The sequence below is a fragment of the Syngnathus acus genome, chromosome 10 (assembly GCF_901709675.1).
Source record: "Syngnathus acus chromosome 10, fSynAcu1.2, whole genome shotgun sequence".
In the NCBI taxonomy this organism is placed as follows: domain Eukaryota; kingdom Metazoa; phylum Chordata; class Actinopteri; order Syngnathiformes; family Syngnathidae; genus Syngnathus; species Syngnathus acus.
In genome coordinates, this window is record NC_051095.1 from 26681933 (window position 1) to 26701809 (window position 19877).

The 19877-nt window shown below is 45.2% G+C and overlaps 2 protein-coding genes and 1 long non-coding RNA gene across 5 annotated transcripts in view; all 3 read right to left on the reverse strand.

Moving 5' to 3' along the window:
• tctn1 (tectonic family member 1) overlaps positions 1-19877 on the reverse strand; it is a 1200810-nt gene that overhangs the window by 433679 nt on the left and 747254 nt on the right. The window lies entirely within an intron of this gene.
• LOC119129586 overlaps positions 1-19877 on the reverse strand; it is a 539655-nt gene that overhangs the window by 117094 nt on the left and 402684 nt on the right. The gene's annotated exons all lie outside the window — the stretch shown is intronic.
• The window catches only part of slc7a11 (solute carrier family 7 member 11), a 232910-nt gene that overhangs the window by 99543 nt on the left and 113490 nt on the right, over positions 1-19877 (reverse strand). For all 3 annotated transcript variants that reach the window (XM_037262863.1, XM_037262862.1, XM_037262860.1), the window contains exon 5: positions 5860-5959. In XM_037262863.1, coding sequence (XP_037118758.1) covers positions 5860-5959 — 100 coding nt within the window. The remainder of the gene's footprint in view (positions 1-5859; positions 5960-19877) is intronic.

The window sequence follows — 19877 nt, forward strand, 5'->3', positions numbered from 1 at the left end:
TTCATCGCTTGCAGCAAATCAAGTCATAAACCCATATTATTGTGATCACTATCTCATCATTAGTCACTTTTGTGGAAACACAATGATCAGCTGCACATATTTGTTTTTGTTCAAATACTCACGCAGCATTCTGTTCCAATTTCTGCCAAACTGTTTTAGTTCTTAAAGTGACTTGCCGACCAATTTGTCTACTGTGCTCAATTTGACTTTATAGCCATCTGGCTGTTCAATGTAAATTGATGCATTCAAGTTGCTGTCTTCACGTACCGTAAATTTCGGGCTATAAGCCGCACCGGACTATGAGCCGCACCAGCTAAAATTTGTGATTTTTTTAGTTTTATACTTATATAAGCCACACCGGACTATAAGCCGCACGTGCGCACGAGTTATTTACAAAGAAAGACAGTACACAGAAAGCCTTTTTAAAGTTTTAATCACATTAACATTTCGTTGTAAACACGGAAGTAACAGCACTAGCTGGGCTAAAGTTTTAATAGCATTAACATTTTGTTGTAAACACGGAAGTAACAACACTAGCTGGGCTAAAGTTTTATAACATTAACATTTTGTTGTGAACACGGAAGTAACAGCACTAACTAGGCGGGTAAAAAAAGAAAACATACCAGCAACAAAATCACTGAGAGCCGTCTTTTTCTTCCTCCTGTCCACTGAAAAGTGTCCGATTGGAATAGCGCCAGATGTATGTCGCAACACTCTTTCTCATTCTCTCTTTCGTTGTCGCTTTCATCGTCACTCTCGTCCTGAGGCAAATTCACTCCTGAGCTTGTGCTCTCCTTTCCGTCACACAGCAGACCGGCTTTTTTTTGGTGATGGTGGATTTTTTCACACTGCTCCATGCTGTCAGGATCCACTGGCAGACTTGTGCGAAAGTTGCTCTTCGCATGCGTCCAGTTTTTGTAAACGATTTCTCGCCACTGGTCATCCAAGCCTCCAATTCAAGTCAGAGGGCCACTTTAAATCGATTCATTTATTCCAAGTTTACATGCAACCGCTCTGTTCCCTTCTTTATCAGCCAGCTCAATGGCTTTTAACTTGAAAGCTGCGTCATACGCACGCCTTCCAGTGACTTCCATCATTGGGCTCTGTTTACGCTAACTTTCCTCGTGCACAACGCACCACTACTGTCTTCCTCGACGCATACAGTATATTCCACCTCTCTCACTCTTACTTTTTCTGCTCAAGCCCCCCCGATGGCCGTTGGAAAAAAATGCATGTAAAGTCGCCGCATGATCGCGTAAGATTTTTAATGTTTAATTACCATTTGTAAGAGAATATACACAAAGATGATTGTCAGGAAAGAGATGATTATTTAGGGAAGCATAACCTTTATGAACGTAAAAGCACAACAGGGGTCCACAGCCTTTTTATGAGTGTATAAGTGTATTAGTCATGAGAAAAATCACGGAGAAAAAAGCTTCTTATCCTTTAGATAAAGAAGTTATGGCTTTGCTTTATGTTACAGGTATTTTACTAATTAACTGTTAACACTAGTCAATTTACAATACAATGCAAATTTATATAGCGCATTTCCCAATCGCTGCAGTTGTTTCAAAGCGTTGATAATATAAAATTGGTGAAAATCACTTTCCTCTCCACATAGCTTACGGTAGTGTTCAGGATGACAGTAGTGCTTATGACTAAAAAGATGAATCCAGCTTTAGGGTATGTATTTTATTGTTACATCAAAAACAGGGTACCAGTACATTCAGTAGATTTTCACAAATCCAACAAGACCAAGCATTCATGATATATATATGCACACGCTTAAGGCTGTGAAATTGGGCTGTTAGTAAGAAAAAGTAGATAAGAGTCTCTTCACAATAATAGTAGTGTGGCATTGATTCAGTGAGTTTATCAATTTTGCGGAACTAGCAAGTGTGAATCGGTGGTCCCCTATTTAAGGATGAAGCCAACACCTGTTGGACATGCTTTTCTCTTTGAAAGTACCAGGAAAATACCATTCAAGACATTGTTCAGAAGAGCATTGATTGATTAAAAAAGGTGATTGGAGAGGGAAAAGCTTCTACTCAGGTGCAAAAATTACAAGACTGTGTGAAACGACCCCGAAACTCTGAATTCAAGCCAGAGTTCACAGTGAAGACAGTGAAGCATAGCAACACAACCTTTCTTATATGGGCATGGGTTTCCTACTGTGGTGTTGGGCCTATACTATATCACATACCAAGTACAGTAGTATTTTGGATCATTTTGAATATGTCAAAATACTTCGAGGGGCCATGATGCTTTATGCTGAAGAGGACGTGTGACAACTCTTCGTTCAACGAGTTGGGTAACTTTCCACCACACACACTGCCAGCTGACACGCCCACCACGCTAATCCTCAATCATATGCCAACCAATAAGGAACCTCCCTGTAATCAGCGCTCATCTCTGCTACCTGTCCTTTGTTCGCTTGTGTGTGTGTGTGTGTGTGTGTGTGTGTGTGTGTGTGTGTGTGTGTGTGTGTGTGTGTGTGTGTGCGTGCGTGTGTGTGTTTAAGCAAAAGTCTCCCATCACTCAGTTTCAGTCCATCTGTGCTGCTACCCGTTCCTGCTCGCTGGGTTTCTCTCTCAAAACTGATCTGCCTGACCAGACCTTGGTTGCTCTCGACCCTGCCCGACCGGACTACGATTCTTTGGACCTTGCCCGACCCGACTACGATTTCGCTGAGCCTTGCCTGATCCAACGACAATTGCTTTCCTGCCCCGATATCCCCCACCTAACTGCCTCTCAGCACTGTGAGCGACAACCGTGTTCTGGCACCAGCAGCCAATCGACCCAGACTACTTCTCTGCCTCTGCCCCACTTGGACTCTCCTTCCTTCCCAGCCCAAACTATTCCGCTGCCGCCACCCTGCCCAGATCCCCATTTCCCCTTTCCTTTCTTTTTTTCAATAAACTTGCGTTGGTGTTGCACTTGGTTGTTCTGCCTCGTACCTGGCAGTACGACAGACCAAGACCAGCACACAAACTCTCTGCCATTGACCACCTTGAATGCGCCAAGAAGGAGGTCACCCAGATTTCTGGTGATGTTACTTCGTTGGTCCAGCTCGGCTGGCAGCAACAAGAGCAGCTCCAGCAACAACACCAGCAGCTGGCCCAAGCTCTCCGGGCTCTCAGGATCTTAGCCTCCCCGCCTGCCTCCATCGAATCTGCGCAACTCCTGCCTGAACCTAACGATCTGCCTTCAGTGGCTCCATTCTCGGCTCCTGACATTCCGGGACCCAAGGTCAGACACCCCAAACTGTTTGACGATGATCCCCGAGAGGTGCGAGCGTTCCTGACAAGCTGCAGGGTCCGATTCTCCCTGCAACCCCGGACCTTTGTGATAGAGTGCGCCAGAGTCGGGTACGTCATCTGAGCTCATCTGACCGGATGAGCTCTGGGGGGCAACTGAGTATGACAAGCAAACCCCAGCTTGTGCCTCCTTTACCTTGTTTGCGGGTATAAGGGTTTTCAACCTGGCCTCTGCGAGCTCTGACGCTTCCCATGAGCTCACGAAGATCCATCAAGTCAATCGAACAGTGGTAGACTATTCCATAGACTTCAACCTGCATTGACTGTTGAATTCAGGCTTGAAGAAGAGAGAATGGACGCCAGAGCCATCCTACCAACCGTGGTCGGGTCGCCTTTTCCGTCAACCTGGCCTTCCATCCAGTCAAGCCAATCTGAGCCCATGGAGATTGGTCGTGCTTCCCTCACTCCTGGTCACTACTGAATTGCACCAGCGGCGCTTCACGTCCAATCTGTGCCTGTACTTTGTGGGTGAGGGCCATAATGATGCGTCCTGCCCAGTTAAAGCCCGGAGCACCCGGTGTAGGGTAATCTGTGTGAGCTCAACATGCCTCCTTCCCCTCTCCAGTCGTAAGATCCTGCTCCAAACCAGTCTCCTGTGAGCCAACAACACCCAAACTCTGGCCGCCCTTGTTGACTTTGGAGCAGAGGCAAACATAATGGATGTGGGTCTCGCCCGACAGTTTGGTATAGGCCACCATCTCTTGACCCCACCTGTTCCCACATGAGCTCTGGATGGCCGTCTACTCGGCACGGTGACTCACGCCTCAGCCCCAGTAACGATGCTTCTGTCAGGCAATCATTGGGAGACTATCCAATTCCATCTGCAACCTGGTCAAGCTCTCATTCTCGGCTATCCCTGACTGCACCAACACAATCCTTTTCTTGACTGGGGAACTGGAATAGCAGTACATCAGTGGTGCGTGAGATGTCACCAGATTAGTTCAAAGGAGGCTGTCGTGACCACCAACCGCAAACCTGCCACCCCTGCCACTGACTTGCAGAATTTACGAACTCTCGTCAGTCCCGGTGGTCTGTTTTTAACACAGTTTAATTTCACCCTCTTACCGCTCTGATTTGCGCAACACTAAGACTGATGCCCTCTCCCATTTGTCCCAGGAGGAGAACCCCAAGCCCATTCTCCCAGACTGGGAGCTGTGGTTGCTGCCCTCACCTGGGACATTGAGGGGCAGGTAAAGGCCATCCAGGATCAACCAGGTCCCACCACTTGCCCCACCTGAGACCTCAGATTGCAGGAACAAAGAGGCAGCTTGTTCCTGGTCAGAGGATTTCTGACCCTCCTCCGGTTGGAGCCTATCCCAGCTGACTTCGGGCAGTAGGCGGGAGAGACCCTGAACTGGTAGTCAGCCAATCGCAGGGTACATATCGATAAACAACCATTTACAGTCACAATCACACATGCGGACATTTTGGAGTGGTCTACCATGCATGTTTTTGGAATGTGGGCGGAATCTGAAGTACCCGGAGGAAATGCACGCAGGCACGGGGAAAACATACAAATCCCACACAGGAAGGCGCATCTCTGAAATGCAAATCAGTGATCCACCGTGCCGCAGTTTGAAAATAATGCTTTTAAATTTGTAGGGTCAGCAACAGATACTACTACTCTCTAATTGTGAACACCCCTTTTTCTACTTTTTTTTTTTTACGAATAGCCCAATTTCAGAGCCATATGAGAGTGCATATCACGAATGCTCGGTCTTGTTGTATTTGTAAAAATCTAGCGAATCTACTGGTACCTTGTTTCCCATGTAACCCTAAAAATATACTCAAAATCTGTAATGTCACATAGCACTACTATTATTACAAAAAAGTCAGCCACCAATTTTGCAAATTCTCCCACTTGAACGATGAGAGATGCCTGTAATTGTCATTATAGGTACACTTCAACTATGAGAGACAAAATGGAAAAAAAATCCAGTCGTGGTTTTCACAAGGGGGGGTGCTATCTATATAAAATTCTATACAAAGATTTATTTATTTAGATTATCGAATGTAATCAATCAAATTATGGTGGAAAATAAGTATTTGGTCAATAATGGCCTCGATATGGGGCTCCACGCAAGATCTCATGACATTCTCCCAATTCTCTTCTGGATAATCCAAATGCTCGCTAGCAAACTTCAGACGGGCCTGGACATGTATATGATTAAGCAGGGGGACATGTCTGGCACTCCGGGATTTGAGTCCCTGACGATGTATTGTGTTACTGATGGTAGTCTTTGTTACTTTGGTCCCAGCTCTCTGCAGGTCTCCCCAGTGTGGTTCTGGGATTTTTGTTCACCGTTCTTGTGATAATTCTGACCCCACGGGGTGAGACCTTGCATGGAGCCCCAGATCGAGGCCATTATTGACCAAATACTTATTTTCCACCATAATTTGATTGATTACATTCGATAATCTAAATAAATAAATCTTTATATAGAATTTTATATAGATAGCACCCCCCCTTGTGAAAACCACGACTGGTGACAGTCATACCTACCACCCAGCATATGCATCCATCCTAGACGTTCATACCTACCACCCAGCATATGCATACATTCCAGAGTAAAAGGCCAGAGGTAAAGTTGAGAGGTTCATGTTGCTTCGTTGAAAGGCATTCTCAAAGTTGTGCGTCTCTCCTATGTGCGCACGTGTGCATGCACACACGCAAACACACACACACACACACGCACACAAACACACACACACACACACACACACACACACACACACACACACACACACACACACTCATGAAAAGAGTCTAAAACAAAAAGTCGCTCCGGAGTACAAATCGCATCAGCCATAAAATGCACAACAAAGGGGAAAAAAAGAAATATAAGTCGCACCGGAGTTTAAGTCGCATTTTGGGGGAAATTTATTTGACAAAATCCAACACCAAGTACAGACATGAACCAGCAACAACAGGCTAAACGATACGGTATGCTAACGTGACATAAACACAAACGAGGAACTGAGAACGGGCCTGACGTAACATTAACAGTTATTCAAATAACTATAACATAAATAATACGTTCATCAAACCATCTGTTTCACTCCAAATCATTGAATCCATCGATCAAATTCTTCGTACTTTCTGTAAACAATGCCGCGTGTGCAGCGTGCCGCTGACATCGGACTCGTCGTCAGTTGCAGTTCAAATTATTCCACAATATAAACAACAATTTTATCAAACCATCTGCGTCACTCCAAATCATTAAATCCATCGATCGAACTCTTCGTCCTTTGTGTAAACAACGGCGCGTGTGTCGGACTCGTCGTCAGTTGCAGTTCAAATTATTCCACAGGCCCAAATAACGATATACAGGACTGTCTCAGAAAATTTGAATATTGTGATAAAGTTCTTTTTTTTTCTGTAATGCAATTAGAAAACCAAAAACGTCATACATTCTGGATCCATTACAAATCAACTGAAATATTGCAAGGCTTTTATTATTTTAATATTGCTGATTATGGCATACAGTTTAAGAAAACTCAAATATCCTATCTCAAAATATCAGAATATCATGAAAAAGTATACTAGTAGGGTATTCCACTAATCACTTGAATCGTCTAATTAACTCGAAACACCTGGAAGGGTTTCCTGAGCCTTGAAAAACACTCAGTTTGGTTCAGTAAACTAAATGACAAGTATGGGGAAGACTGCTGATCTGACTGCTGTCCAGAGGACCATCATTGACATCCTCCATCAGGAGGGTAAGACACGAAAAGAAAATTCTCAAAGAGCAAGCTGTTCACAGAGTGCAGTTTCAAAGCACATCCACTAAAAGTCTGTTGGAAGGGGGAAATGTGGCAGGAAACTGCACAACCAAGAGAGATGACCGCAGCATTGTGAAGAAGATTCGCTTCCAGAATTTGGGAGAGCTTCAAAGACAGTGGACTGAAGCTGGAGTCCAGGTATCAAAAGCCACTGTTCACAGACGTGTCCGGGAAATGGCCTACAATAGCCGTATTCCCATAGTCAAGCCACTTCTGAACTCAAGACAACGGAAGAAGCGTCTCACTTGGGCTATGGAAAAGAAGCACTGGACAGTTGCAGATTGGTCCAAAGTCCTCTTTTCAGACAAAAGCAAGTTTTGTATTTCATTTGGAAGTCAAGGCGCCAGAGTCTGGAGAAAGGCTGGAGAGGAGCAAAATCCAAGTTGCTTTAAATCCAGTGTGAAGTTCCCACAGTCAGCGATGGTTTGGGGAGCCATATCAGCTGCTGGTGTTGGTCCACTGTGTTTCATCAAGTCCAGAGTAAATGCAGATTTTAGAGCACTACGTGCTTCCGTCTGCTGTAAAGCTCTATGGAGATGATGATTTCATTTTCCAGCATGATCTGGCACCTGCCCACAGTGCCAAAACGACCAGTAAATGGTGTACTGACCATGGCATTACTGTCCTCAATTGGCCTGCCAATTCCCCTGACCTGAACCCCATAGAGAATTTGTGGGGTATTGTGAAGAAGAAGCTGAAAGACTCCAGACCCAACAATGCAAATGAGCTAAAGGCCGCTATTGAAGCATCCTGGGCATCCATAACACCTCAGCAATGCCACAGGCTGATTGCCTCCTTGCCACGCCGCATTGATGCAGTAATCCGTGCAAAAGGATTCCCAACCAAGTACTGAGTGCATTAATGGACATTTTCAAATGTTTGATTTTGTTTTGCTGTTTTAAATCTTTTTTTTACTTGGTCTGAGGTTTTCTTAAGCTGTATGCCATAATCAGCAATATTTAAATAATAAAAGGCTTGCAATATTTCAGTTGATTTGTAATGAATCCAGAATGTATGACATTTTTGTTTTTTTAATTGCATTACAGAAAATAAAGAACTTTATCACAATATTCAAATTTTCTGAGACAGTCCTGTGTATATATATATATACAGTGGAGCCTCGGTTTTCAACCACAATCCGTTCCAGAAGGCTGTTCGAGAAGTAAATCGTTTGAATTCCGAATCATGTTTTCCCATTACAAATAATGGAAAAAAAATAAAATTTAATTCGTTCCCAGCAAAAAAACGCCTTTTTAAGCATTTTTTCATTTGCGCATTTTTGTTCGATCGCGCAATTGCAGCGCACCACCGAACGTGCAACCGTAGCGCTGGTGGCATTATTATGACAGAGCCGTCGCTGAAATTTAGAAAATAATTTTAAAGTCCTGATGTACTTTCCAAAATTTAAGTGGACCTCAGTGCGCAGTGCGCTTAATTTTGTCCGATCGCGCAACTGCAGTGCACCGCCAAACGCGCAACTGTACCGCGCTGGTCGCATTATTGTGACAGAGCCGCAGCTGAAATTTAGAAAATATTTTTAATGTCCTGATGTACTTTCCAAAATTTAAGTGGACCTCAGTGCGTAGTGTCATACACGGTAGTATATAGTATGTGGGTTGCGCCTGCGCGCATAGCAGGGTTATTACAGGAGCCTGGGGGAGCTTCATGTTGGCTGCCCGGGCTGTGGAAAGGAAGTCCGGAAGTGAACGTTTGGATTCCAATAAAAGTGAGCGTGTTGCTCAAAGGTAGTTTGCCTCTATAAACGTTTTATTTACATGGTGTCAGAAGTAAAAGTGCTTTTCCTTTGACAAACCAGGAGAATAGCCGGATTGGAAGCAGCGTTTTGTGAGATTCAGAACTGCAACCAGATTGGACAAGGAAGATGGCGCTGTGCAGGTTAGCAGCCTGATCTATGCAATGGGAAGCGAAGCGGAGAATATCTACCGTTCGTTTGTGTTTGCAGAAAATGAAGATGAGGATTTTTCAATTGTTCTAGCAAAGTTCGACGACTACTTTGTCCCATGGCGGAATGTAATACATGAATGGGCATGCTTCCATCAGCGTGTACAAAGAGTAGGTGAGAAAGCTGAGACTTTTATTCGGGCTTTATACGACCTTGGTGTGCATTGTGATTTTGGCGTAACAAAGGATGAGAATATCCGTGACCGGATCGTAGTAGGAATCCTCGATAAGGAAGTCTCCCGTAAATTGCAGTTGACCAAGGACTTGACACTGGCGCTGACCATAGAGATGGTCAGGCAGGCGGAAGAAGTCGCTTCACATGTCAGCATGCAGAGGGAGGCAGCGGGGACAATACACGAGGTCACCTGCAAGCGCAATCAGGACAAAGGCCGCCATTTTAGGAAAAAGGGAGGAAATAGAGGACAATGTGGACAGTGCGGGAAAGCGTGGCATAGCAAAGAAGAGAACTGCCCAGCTAAAAAGTCGACATGTAACTCCTGCAACAAGGTTGGACACTGGGCCAAGGTTTGTAGGAACAAGAAAACAGTGAGTGAGGTCAAAGAACAAACGGAGGAGCCACAGCAGAAGCCGGGGTCGGATCCGTATTTCATGGGGGCTGTGAGTAAGTTGGGTGGGTCACCAGATCAGTGGGCCGTTAAGGTAATGATGGGTTCCACACCAGTCAACTTCAAAATTGACACTGGCGCGGATGTGAGTGTCATTTGCGAGGAGACCGACCACTCACTCATCCCTTTTCGACCGCTGGAGCCTGCGGATATGCCATTGGACAGTCCAGGTGGCGAGCTACAGTGCCTAGGCAAAATCCAGAGCACTGTAACCTACAAGGGTAAGACACACCCACTCACGGCGTACGTTGTCCGCGGTCTTACTGTAAACAACCTACTCAGTAGGCCAATGTCAGTGACAATGAATCTCGTGAGAAGAGTGGAGGAAACTGTGGGCAACAAGGGCCACAGTGGACATGTGGAAGCATAGCATGGGACATTAAAAACTGAACCAGTGAAAATAACGCTGAGAGAGGATGCTCAACCATATGCTGTTTACACAGCGCGACGTGTACCCCTCCCTCTGCTACCAAAGGTCAAAGAGGAGCTTCGGCGGATGGAAGAAAACGGCATCATAGAGAGGGTGACACAGCCGACCGACTGGTGTGCGACCATGGTGCCGGTCCTGAAAAACTCAGGCAAAGCCCGCATCTGTGTGGATCTCAAGAGGCTCAACGAGGCTGTTAAAAGAGAACAGTACATCCTGCCCACCACCGACAAGATCACAGCAAAGCTAAGCGGGGCGACAGTGTTCTCTTCCCTGGACGTTGCGAGCAGATTTTTCCAATTTCTTTTGCACCCAGATAGTTGTAAGCTCACCACCTTCCTCACGCCCTTTGGCAGGTTTAATTTTAAGCGACTGCCATTTGGTATTACAAGCGCACCAGAAATCTTCCAGAGGAAGATAATGGAGTCTTTGGATGGACTAGAAGGCGTCGAGATTTTCATGGACGACATTTTAGTCTATGGGGCCACAGAAAAGGAGCATGACAGTCGCCTGGAGAAGGTGATGCGGTGCAGAGAGACAGCGGGCCTGAAGCTGAATCGGGAGAAGTGCTCCATTAGGCAGAGTCAGCTGCGGTTTCTTGGACACATTATCGACCGATCCGGGATCCGCCCTGATCCAGAGAAAGTGGAGGCTATCCGGCAGCTCACCGCGCCCACAGATGTGCAAGAGTTGAGAAGAGTGCTGGGAATGGTAAATTACCTCGGTAGGTATGTCCCAGACCTCTCAACAGTACGAGCGCCCCTGTATGGTCTCCTAAAACACAAGAATGCATGGACTTGGGGACACGCTCAACAAACGGTTTTGAACAGATCAAACAGCTTTTGACAACAGCACCAACAGTACTCGCTTTCTACGATGTGAGCAAGCCCACAGCCGTGTCTGCTGACACAAGCAGTTACGGATTAGGAGGCATGCTACTCCAACTTCATGGCGAGCAGTGGAAACCTGTGGCGTACTGTTCAAGGCGCCTCACCGAAGCAGAAACGCGCTACGCCCAGATAGAAAAAGAGGGACTGGCTGGCGTGTGGGCGTGCGAGAAGTTTGACCGGTACCTCAGCAGACTGGGTCAGTTTAAGCTAATAACTGACCACAAGCCTCTCGCAGACAATGTTTGTAGCAGACACCTTTTCACGCAGCCCACTGCCGAGCTCACAAAGAGACATTGAGAAACAAGGTGAGGTGGCTTGCTATGTGGCTAGCGTAGTGGGAGGAATCCCAGCATCCCCCAGCAAGATGGACGAGATCAGAGAAGCGACAGCAGCCGACACTGAGCTGCTGACAGTCATCAGACTCATCAAGAACGGTTGGCCTGAGCACCGGCCTGCCATGCCGATTGAGGCGAGGGAGTACGCTCCCCTGAAAGGAGAACTGTCAGAGCATAATGGACTCGTCCTCAGAGGGAGCAGGATCGTCATGCCAAAACAGCTGAGGAAGGAGATCCTTGGCAAAATACATCAAGGACACCAGGGTATAATAAAGTGTAGGGAGAGAGCGAAGTCATCAGTGTGGTGGCCTGGTCTCACTACTGAGCTAAACGAGCTGGTGGCGTCGTGCGAGGGGTGCTGTGAGCATAGAAGAACCCAGCAAAGAGAACCTCTCCTGTCCACACCGCTACCAGACCGACCTGGATGAAGATCGCAATGGACCTCTGTGAGTACCAGCACCACAACTACCTGGTAGTATCAGACTACTATTCTAGGTTCATTGAGATTCTCCACCTGACCGCAACTACCACAGCACAAGTTATCCAAAAGCTGGAGCCTGTCCTGGAGAGATTAGGGATCCCCGACGAGGCCGTAACTGATAACGGACCGCAATTCTCGAGCGCAGAGTTCAAGGAGTGGGCGAGGCGTCTGGACATAAAACATTCCACATCAGCCCGCATCACCCACAAGGTAATGGACACACAGAGAGAGCCGTACAGACGGCAAAGAAAATCCTTAAACAGGACGAGCCTTGGCTGGCTCTACTGAGCTACAGATCTACTCCGTGCTCGTCTACCGGCTACAGTCCAGCTGAGCTTATAATGGGGAGGAGACTCCGAACCACCCTTCCCACTCTCGAGAAGAACCTCAACCCAAGGTGGCCCAGCAAAGCAGCTGTTCAACAAAAGGACAAATAGGAGAAAGGAAAACAGCCTTTCTATTTCAACCGCCGTCATGGGGCTAGAATTCTACCAGCCCTGTGACCAGGGGACGCCGTTCTCTCAAAGTTAGACCACGAAAAGACTTGGACTTCTCCCGCCGTGGTCACCAGCGAGAGCACTACCCCGAGGTCCTTCGTCATCAGGACACCGCAGGGAGCGGAGCTGAGGGGGAACCGCCGCCACCTCCAGCCAGGGCCGGCTACCCAGCTCACCTCAGCAGCACCTGGTGAATGTTCAGGGACACACCCACACTCTGACCCAGCCACCAGGTTAGAGACTGTTTCTGTCAGTCAGAGTGTGGCTACACCGGCAACACCACCATCTGGTCAAACAGTGACACGTTCAGGATGACTGAGTAAGCCAGCCAACGGACTTGAGCTGTAGGTCGTCCGGATAAGATTTACTGTATGGTTACGTGAAAAAAGAGAAATGTTTGTGATTGCTGAAATGGTTGATGGTATAATGGATGCCCATGTTTATATTGTTTATTGTTTACAGATTTGGTTCTAAAAGAATTGAAATGTGATTTATTATAGGACTGTAATAGTTGGAGAAGTACAGTGCCTTAGAGACCAGAATGTCTCATATTTGAGTTTATTATATAGGGTCATCCTATTGCACTTTCAGTTTATGGGAATAACATGCTAAAAGGGGGAGATGTCATATACGGTAGTATATAGAATGTGGGTTGCGCCTGCGCGCATAGCAGGGTTATTACGGGAGCCTGGGGGAGTTTCATGTTGGCAGCACGGCCTGTGGAAAGGAAGTCGGGAAGTGAACGTTTGGATGCCAATAAAAGCGAGTGTGTTGCTCAAAGGTAGTTTGCCTCTATAAACGTTTTATTTACACGCAGACAGCTTAATTTAGTCTGATTGCGCAGCCGCAGCGCGCCGGGCGCTCACTGTCACATAGCTTTAAGAGCGTCTTTGTGTTTTAGGATGGCTTTACTGCTCCCACTTGCTTCCTTTGGAGGCATGAGTAACGAGAATGTAATAACGAACGGAGTCAGTTGGCATGCGGGTCCTTTCGGCTCATCTCGCGAGGTTCGGCAACTGAAATTTCGTCCGACATCCGAAGCAAAAAATCTCGAATTTTTTGTTCGAATACCGATTTGTTCGAGAACCGGAACGTTCGAAAACCGAGGCTCCACTATATATATATATATATATATATATATATATATATATATATATATATATATATATATATATATATATATTCCCCTATACAATAATCCCTCGTTTATTGTAGATAATTGGCTCCAAGACCACCCGTGATAGGTGAAAATCCCCGATGTATAGAAAATATATTGTTACAATATCCATAAAAGACTTTTATGAACCTTTATTGTATTTTTAAACACTGTATTGTACTTGTAAATGCTTTTGTAAACATTTTAACGTCAAACTGATTTTCATAAACTGTTGAGAGATGCTCTCAATTATACATTTTTCTATTGTATGTTTTGTCAGAATATGTTTAAATCGTGTTATTTTCTTATGACAGCATCTTGATTTATTGTGTGATTGGAACCACCTGTGATGACCTGTTAAGTGGGCGTGTTTGATAAAAAGCCTTCCTGCATGCTGCATAGTAGGTCCCTACAAGCTGTTGCCGCAGTAGTCGCAGTGAATGGTGTGCAAACAGAGTTGATCGTCCTCCTCGTCTTTCTTTATTTTATTCCACTGAGTTTGGTGCGATTGTGTTCCTCACAAGTACCTGCTGCTGTATGGCTACTCTGCCAACATAAACATTCATCTTTATTTAAATAAATAAGGAAAGTAAATATATTGTTACAATATCCGCCGAAGACTTTTTTGTATAATTTTTAAAGTCAAACTAACTTTCAGAAATATTCTTATGTTTTTAAATAAATAAATAAGAAATAAATAAGATTAAATATATTATTACAATATCCACACAAGACTTTTATTAACCTTTTTTGAAGTGTAAACGTGTTTGGCTCCTCTCTGCTCATGCGTGCTGGCCGGCTGACGCGCCCCCGCGGCCCAGCGCGAGGGCATCCGCACAAGACTTTAATAATTTTATTGTTATACACTCTATTGTACTTTTAAATACGTTATTTTATTTTAAACACTTTTTTAAACATTTTAAAGTGTAAAGGTGTCACGGCTCCGGTCTGCTCTTGCCGTGCCGACGGGCTGACGCGCACCTGCAGCCCAGTGCGAGGGCATCTGCACAAGACATTTATAATTTTATTTTTAAACACTTTATTGTATTTTTAAACAATTTAAAGTGTAAACGTGTCACGGCTCCGCTCTGCTTTTGCCATGCTGACCGGCTGATGCTCCCTGGCAGTCCAGCGCGAGGGCATCCGCACATTGCTCAGAGGCACGCCCCGCGCTATTAGTGCTCGTTGCCGGCCGCTGTCCCAAAATCCTGGACAGCAGTGCAGTGCAGCTGCGTACTCGGCGCTTGTCCTTAGTGCGCGCCCCGCGCTATCAGCGCTCATTGCCGTTGTCCCAACTCTTTCTGCACTGCGGTCCATTTTCCTTCGTGCACGGCTGTGTCATGTCTCCGCTCTCGCCCTGCTGGCCGGCTGACGCGCCCTCCACGCTAGACCTCTGAGGCGCGCATCGCTAATACGGAACTGCTAACCGTCATTCCTCACCGTTTTGTCTGCTTTGACACACACGCCTGCCACCTGATTCTCGTTTGCCTGACCCGCTGTGGAACGAGATGCCTGCTGACCGGCTCGTCAGCTTGTCCTGCTCTGCTCTGCCAGCAATCCAGCCCTCCTTGTTTCCTTTGAACTTTCCCCAAATAAACAGCCCATGTTGTATTTCAAAGTCAAAGTCAAAGTCTGCTTTATTGTCAATTTCTTCACATGCCAAAGAAATTGTATTTGGTTGTCCTGTCTCGTTTGTGACAACAAAACGAAGCGCGAATCAGAGATGCTGCTGATTCTGCTGACACAAACGAAGTGGAGAAGTGGAAACATAGCAGGATATTGAGATAAAGCCTGGTTAGAGCTGCTCTTACAGCTCTAAGCCAATCACCCGCAAGGATACAGATCAACATGTTCCTATTGGTCTCCTACTGGCCAATAGTGTGCTGTAAAGTCATATGGGCAGACAAAGCCCCGCACTCCAAGTGACGCCACAAAAATCCACGATACACTGAATCTATTCGATTTTTTTTAAATTCTCACACACACACATTCACACCGTCATATGCAATGAAGCAGACAAGACAGGCAACAAGACAGGTATAAGCGACTGATGGTCGCGGCTTTTTGCGGCGTCACTTAGAGCTTGGAGCGCAGGGCTTTGTCGGCCTATATGACACTAATGGCCAATGGGAACATGTTGATCTGTGTCCTTGCAGCTGATTGGCTTAGCAGTTCTAACTACACTTTATCTCAGCCTCCCGCACCGACCACATATCAGCAGCACCTCAGACTTGCACTTCATTTCACACATACTTTCACGTCTCCGCTCCTCGATAGCCAAGCAGAGTAGAACTGCTTTTCAGTCCCGATCGGATCGTCCTGTTTGCCCGTCATAAAATCATAAAAGTCTGGTGTGGATGCCCTCGCGCTGGGCAGCGGGGGCGCGTCAGCCGTAAAGCACGGCAAGAGCATATCGGTGCCGTTGCACGTTTACACTTCAAAATGACGAGCCGGTCAGCAAGCTCGCGTCGTGCAGGGATCTCGTAACACAGCGGGTCAGGCAAACGAGAATCAGGTGGCAGGCGTGCGTGTCAAAACAGACGAAACTGTGAGGACTGACGATTAGTAGTTCCGTATTGGCGACGCGCGCCTCAGAAGTCTAGCATTGCAGTCAAGCCAGCCTGTCTTTTGTTTTCTCGTGGTCAAGCCAGCCACTCTTTAAAAACAAGTGTGCCCCTATTATAGGCTTTACGGTAAAAGGATTCACAGAATAGCGCGAGATGTCTTTTCAAAACAAAAGCTCGATGATTTGTGCTCTTTTCAACCCCCCGCGATTTGTGCTCTTTTGAGATACAATCACATAGATACATAGATAAATTCACTAAAAATGATTGAAGCATTGGAATTAAAATCTAAGAGGTATACCTCAACCAAGCCATGCGAGAGTGTCATCCATTGAAATTTGGGGTCAAAAGGTCAAATGACCTAGGAGCTATTGAGCTAAAATGCTAATATTAAGAAGTAAAAAATTCATCAAAAATAATTAAAGCATTGGAATGAAAATATAAGGTGTATCTCAACCAGGCCATGTGGGAGTGTCGTCCCTCAAAATCTGGGGTCAAAAGGTCAAACGACCTAAAAGCTATTGAGCTATAATAATATTAAGAAGTAATAAATTCACTAAAAATAATTGAAGCATTGGAATGAAAATCTAAGAGGTGTATCGCAACCAAGCCACGTGGGAGTATCATCCAGTAAAATATGACCTAGAAGCTATTGAGCTAAAATGCTAATATTAAGAAGTAATAAATTCACAAAAACTATTTGAAGCATTGGAATGAAAATCTAAGAAGTGTATCTCAACCAAGCCACGTGGAAGCTCATCCAGTAAAATTTGAGGTCAAAAGGTCAAATGACCTAGGAGCTATTGAGCTAAAATGCTAATATTCAGAGAAATAAACTAATCAAAAATAACTGAAGCATTGGAATGAAAATCTAAGAGGTGTATCTCACGCAGGCCGTGGGGGAGTGTCATCCTTCAAAATGTGGGGTCAAAAGGTCACATGACCTAGTAGCTATTGAGCTAAAAATGCTAATATTAAGAAGTAATACATTCACTAAAAATAACTGGAGCACTGGAATGAAGATCTAATAGGTGTATCTCAACCAGGCTATGTGGGAGTGCCATCCCTCAAAGTTTGTGGTCAAAAGGTTAAATGAGATTTTTTTTTATCACACACATACAAAAATTGCACCGCAAAGCATTGTGTGGGGAATTGGCAATTTGGTGCCCCCTTCAGGGAACTTGGCAATTTTGCACCCACAGACTGTGGGGGCTATGCATGTTAAGAAGTTGTGCACAGAAACTGAGTGACAAGGGGGAAATGCCAGGGAAGGGGGTGCGCGGGGAACAATTCACCTGTGAGGATAAGTGGTGATGAAAATGGGGATTCCACTGTATAGTGCAACATTATTAGTGGGCTAAAGTCAATCACAGTTCACTTTCTTCCCAGAAATACACATCATGTATAGTACTGTATTGGCCCGAATATAAGACAATGTTTTTTGCATTGAAATAAGATAAGTGGGGGTCATCTTACATTCGGGGTCTAGACATTGTAACCATTCACAACACTAGATGGCGCCAGATATCTTTAAAGCGAAGTTACGTCACCGCGCCTTAAGTCTCGTGAGTCACCTCAGCTTATCGCGATTGTTGGAGCTTGTGCGCAGCGGTAAGTTGAAGATTGCAGGTATCGACTGAGTATGTTGCTGTGATCGTGTGCGTGCTTGACACAAAGTGAGTATAAACATTTCATTGTCCGATCGTGGTTTGCTTCGCGTGCGCGCCGTTTGATTGACAGCTCCGGCGCGCTCCTTTAAATTTGCCTCGCATCGTACGAGTAGCCGTTACGCAGCGGCACGGCGACTAATGGTCGCCAGCAAATGTATTTTGTTGTCTCGATGACTTATGTCTGTTGTGTTGCAGAGAGTATTTCATTTATGGTTATTTGGTATAGCGGAACCGTTACGCGCAGTTGTGTGCCGTCTTCGAGTGTTGTGTGACGTCAGAAGTTGAGCGTTGACGGGCGGTATGTTGGTCTGTTGCAGAACCACACACACACCCCGCAAACCACACACACCCGTCACATGCTTTACACAATACCCTTTTGCCAGTTTGCCTGTATGCCCCTATGAGCCACAGTGCCTGTTACTTTTTTGCCAATAATTCAGTAAAGCAATCAAAACTGAACCACGTCTTCCCTCTTGTGTTCTGACCGACACCCGGGGGCGAAAAGAGCATAACCATCCAAGCCAACACCCTATAGTCCTCAGGCTCCCCAACAATAGCGGTAGCAGTTTGCATTAGTTTATTGCAATGTTTTTCCTTATTCAGAATTGTTTCAAGACTAGGGTTACAGTTAGATTTTGATGGTTATTGCAAATTTGTTGTTTTATCACAATAGATTGGTTTATTTAATTTCAAAAACCAGAAGCCATTCATTTACAAATGTGATTGCACTTTAGTTTACATATTTAAATGTTCAGATATTAGGATGTGATAGACAGTTTTTGCATGATTTGAATGAGGCAAAATAACATGCTTTTTCTCTCGAATATATTGTTATAATCATTTGTTTCAGATGTACCATAATTATTTTCTGTATAAAAATTAAATTTGGTGTTCAGAAAGTATTTTTTCAAACTTGAGTCAAAAAGTCGGGCGGCTTGGTGACGCACTGGGTAGCACATCCGCCTCACAGTTAGGAGGGTGCGGGTTCGATTCCACCTCCGGCCCTCCCTGTGTGGAGCTTGCATGTTCTCCCCGGGCCCCCGTGGGTTTTCTCCGGGCACTCCGGTTTCCTCTCACATCCCAAAAACATGCTTGGTAAGCCAATTGAGCACTCCAAATTGTCCCTAGGTGCGAGTGCAAATGGTTGTTGGTCTCTGTGTGCCCTGCGATTGGCTGGCAACCGGTTCAGGGTGTCCCCCGCCTACTGCCCGATGACGGCTGGGATAGGCTCCAGCACACCCGCGACCCCCGTGGGGACTAAGCGGTTCAGAAAATGGAAGGATGGAGTCAAAGAGTCTTTTTTTAAACTTGAGTCTTGAAAAAGAGGGGGTTGTCTTATAATCAGGGTCGTCTTATATTCGGGTCAATACAGTATTATAAATACAGGCCTAAAAATCCTGCACATTTTCTGAATTGTGTCACATGGGTGATACAAAGCTAGAACGTTACTTCCAGGTTACGTGAACCTGGTTTATTCTCCTCTTCACCTCTGAATGAGTGACAGTGTTGGGGGATGGGAAAACTATCACGTGTTGTGCTTGTCGAGTGCCAAATAAATGAGGGACAGAAAAAGGTCAAAGACATCATTCGTAGTTTTTATAGATTATTGCTGTTCTCTGCCAATTTTATGTATAGTCTATACCGGGGTGGGCAAACTTTTTGACTTGTGAATTGGGTTCTAAATTTTGACCGGGGGGCTGAACCAGGAGCAGATGTAGTGTTTGTGTGAAGTGATATAAATGACATGTAAAGGTCATTGCATAAAAGGTTTTGGCCTTTAGTAGGTAGTAAAGCACTGATATTCAATAAAAGCTTTTTGAAAACAAATGCATTTATTAACAGCATTAAAAAAATATTTCACCAAAAAATTACTATCAGTTAAATACGACACTGTTATTATGAATAATAGTTTCCATCACTTCAGCGCCTGCAGGTCAGATTTATGAAAGATGTTTATCTTATGAGGCAAAATCACATCAAAGGGCAAACATTCTGACCAAATACATCATCTTGAATAATCAGTGAAAGAATACACCTAAATAAAGTAATAAAGAACGGCAACACAGGAACGAATATCTAAAAATCAGAGCAGAGCTTTAACTCACAAACACCTGGTGAGAGAGGTGAGGAAACGGGAATTACTTCCTTAAAGTCGGCCTTAAGAACTTT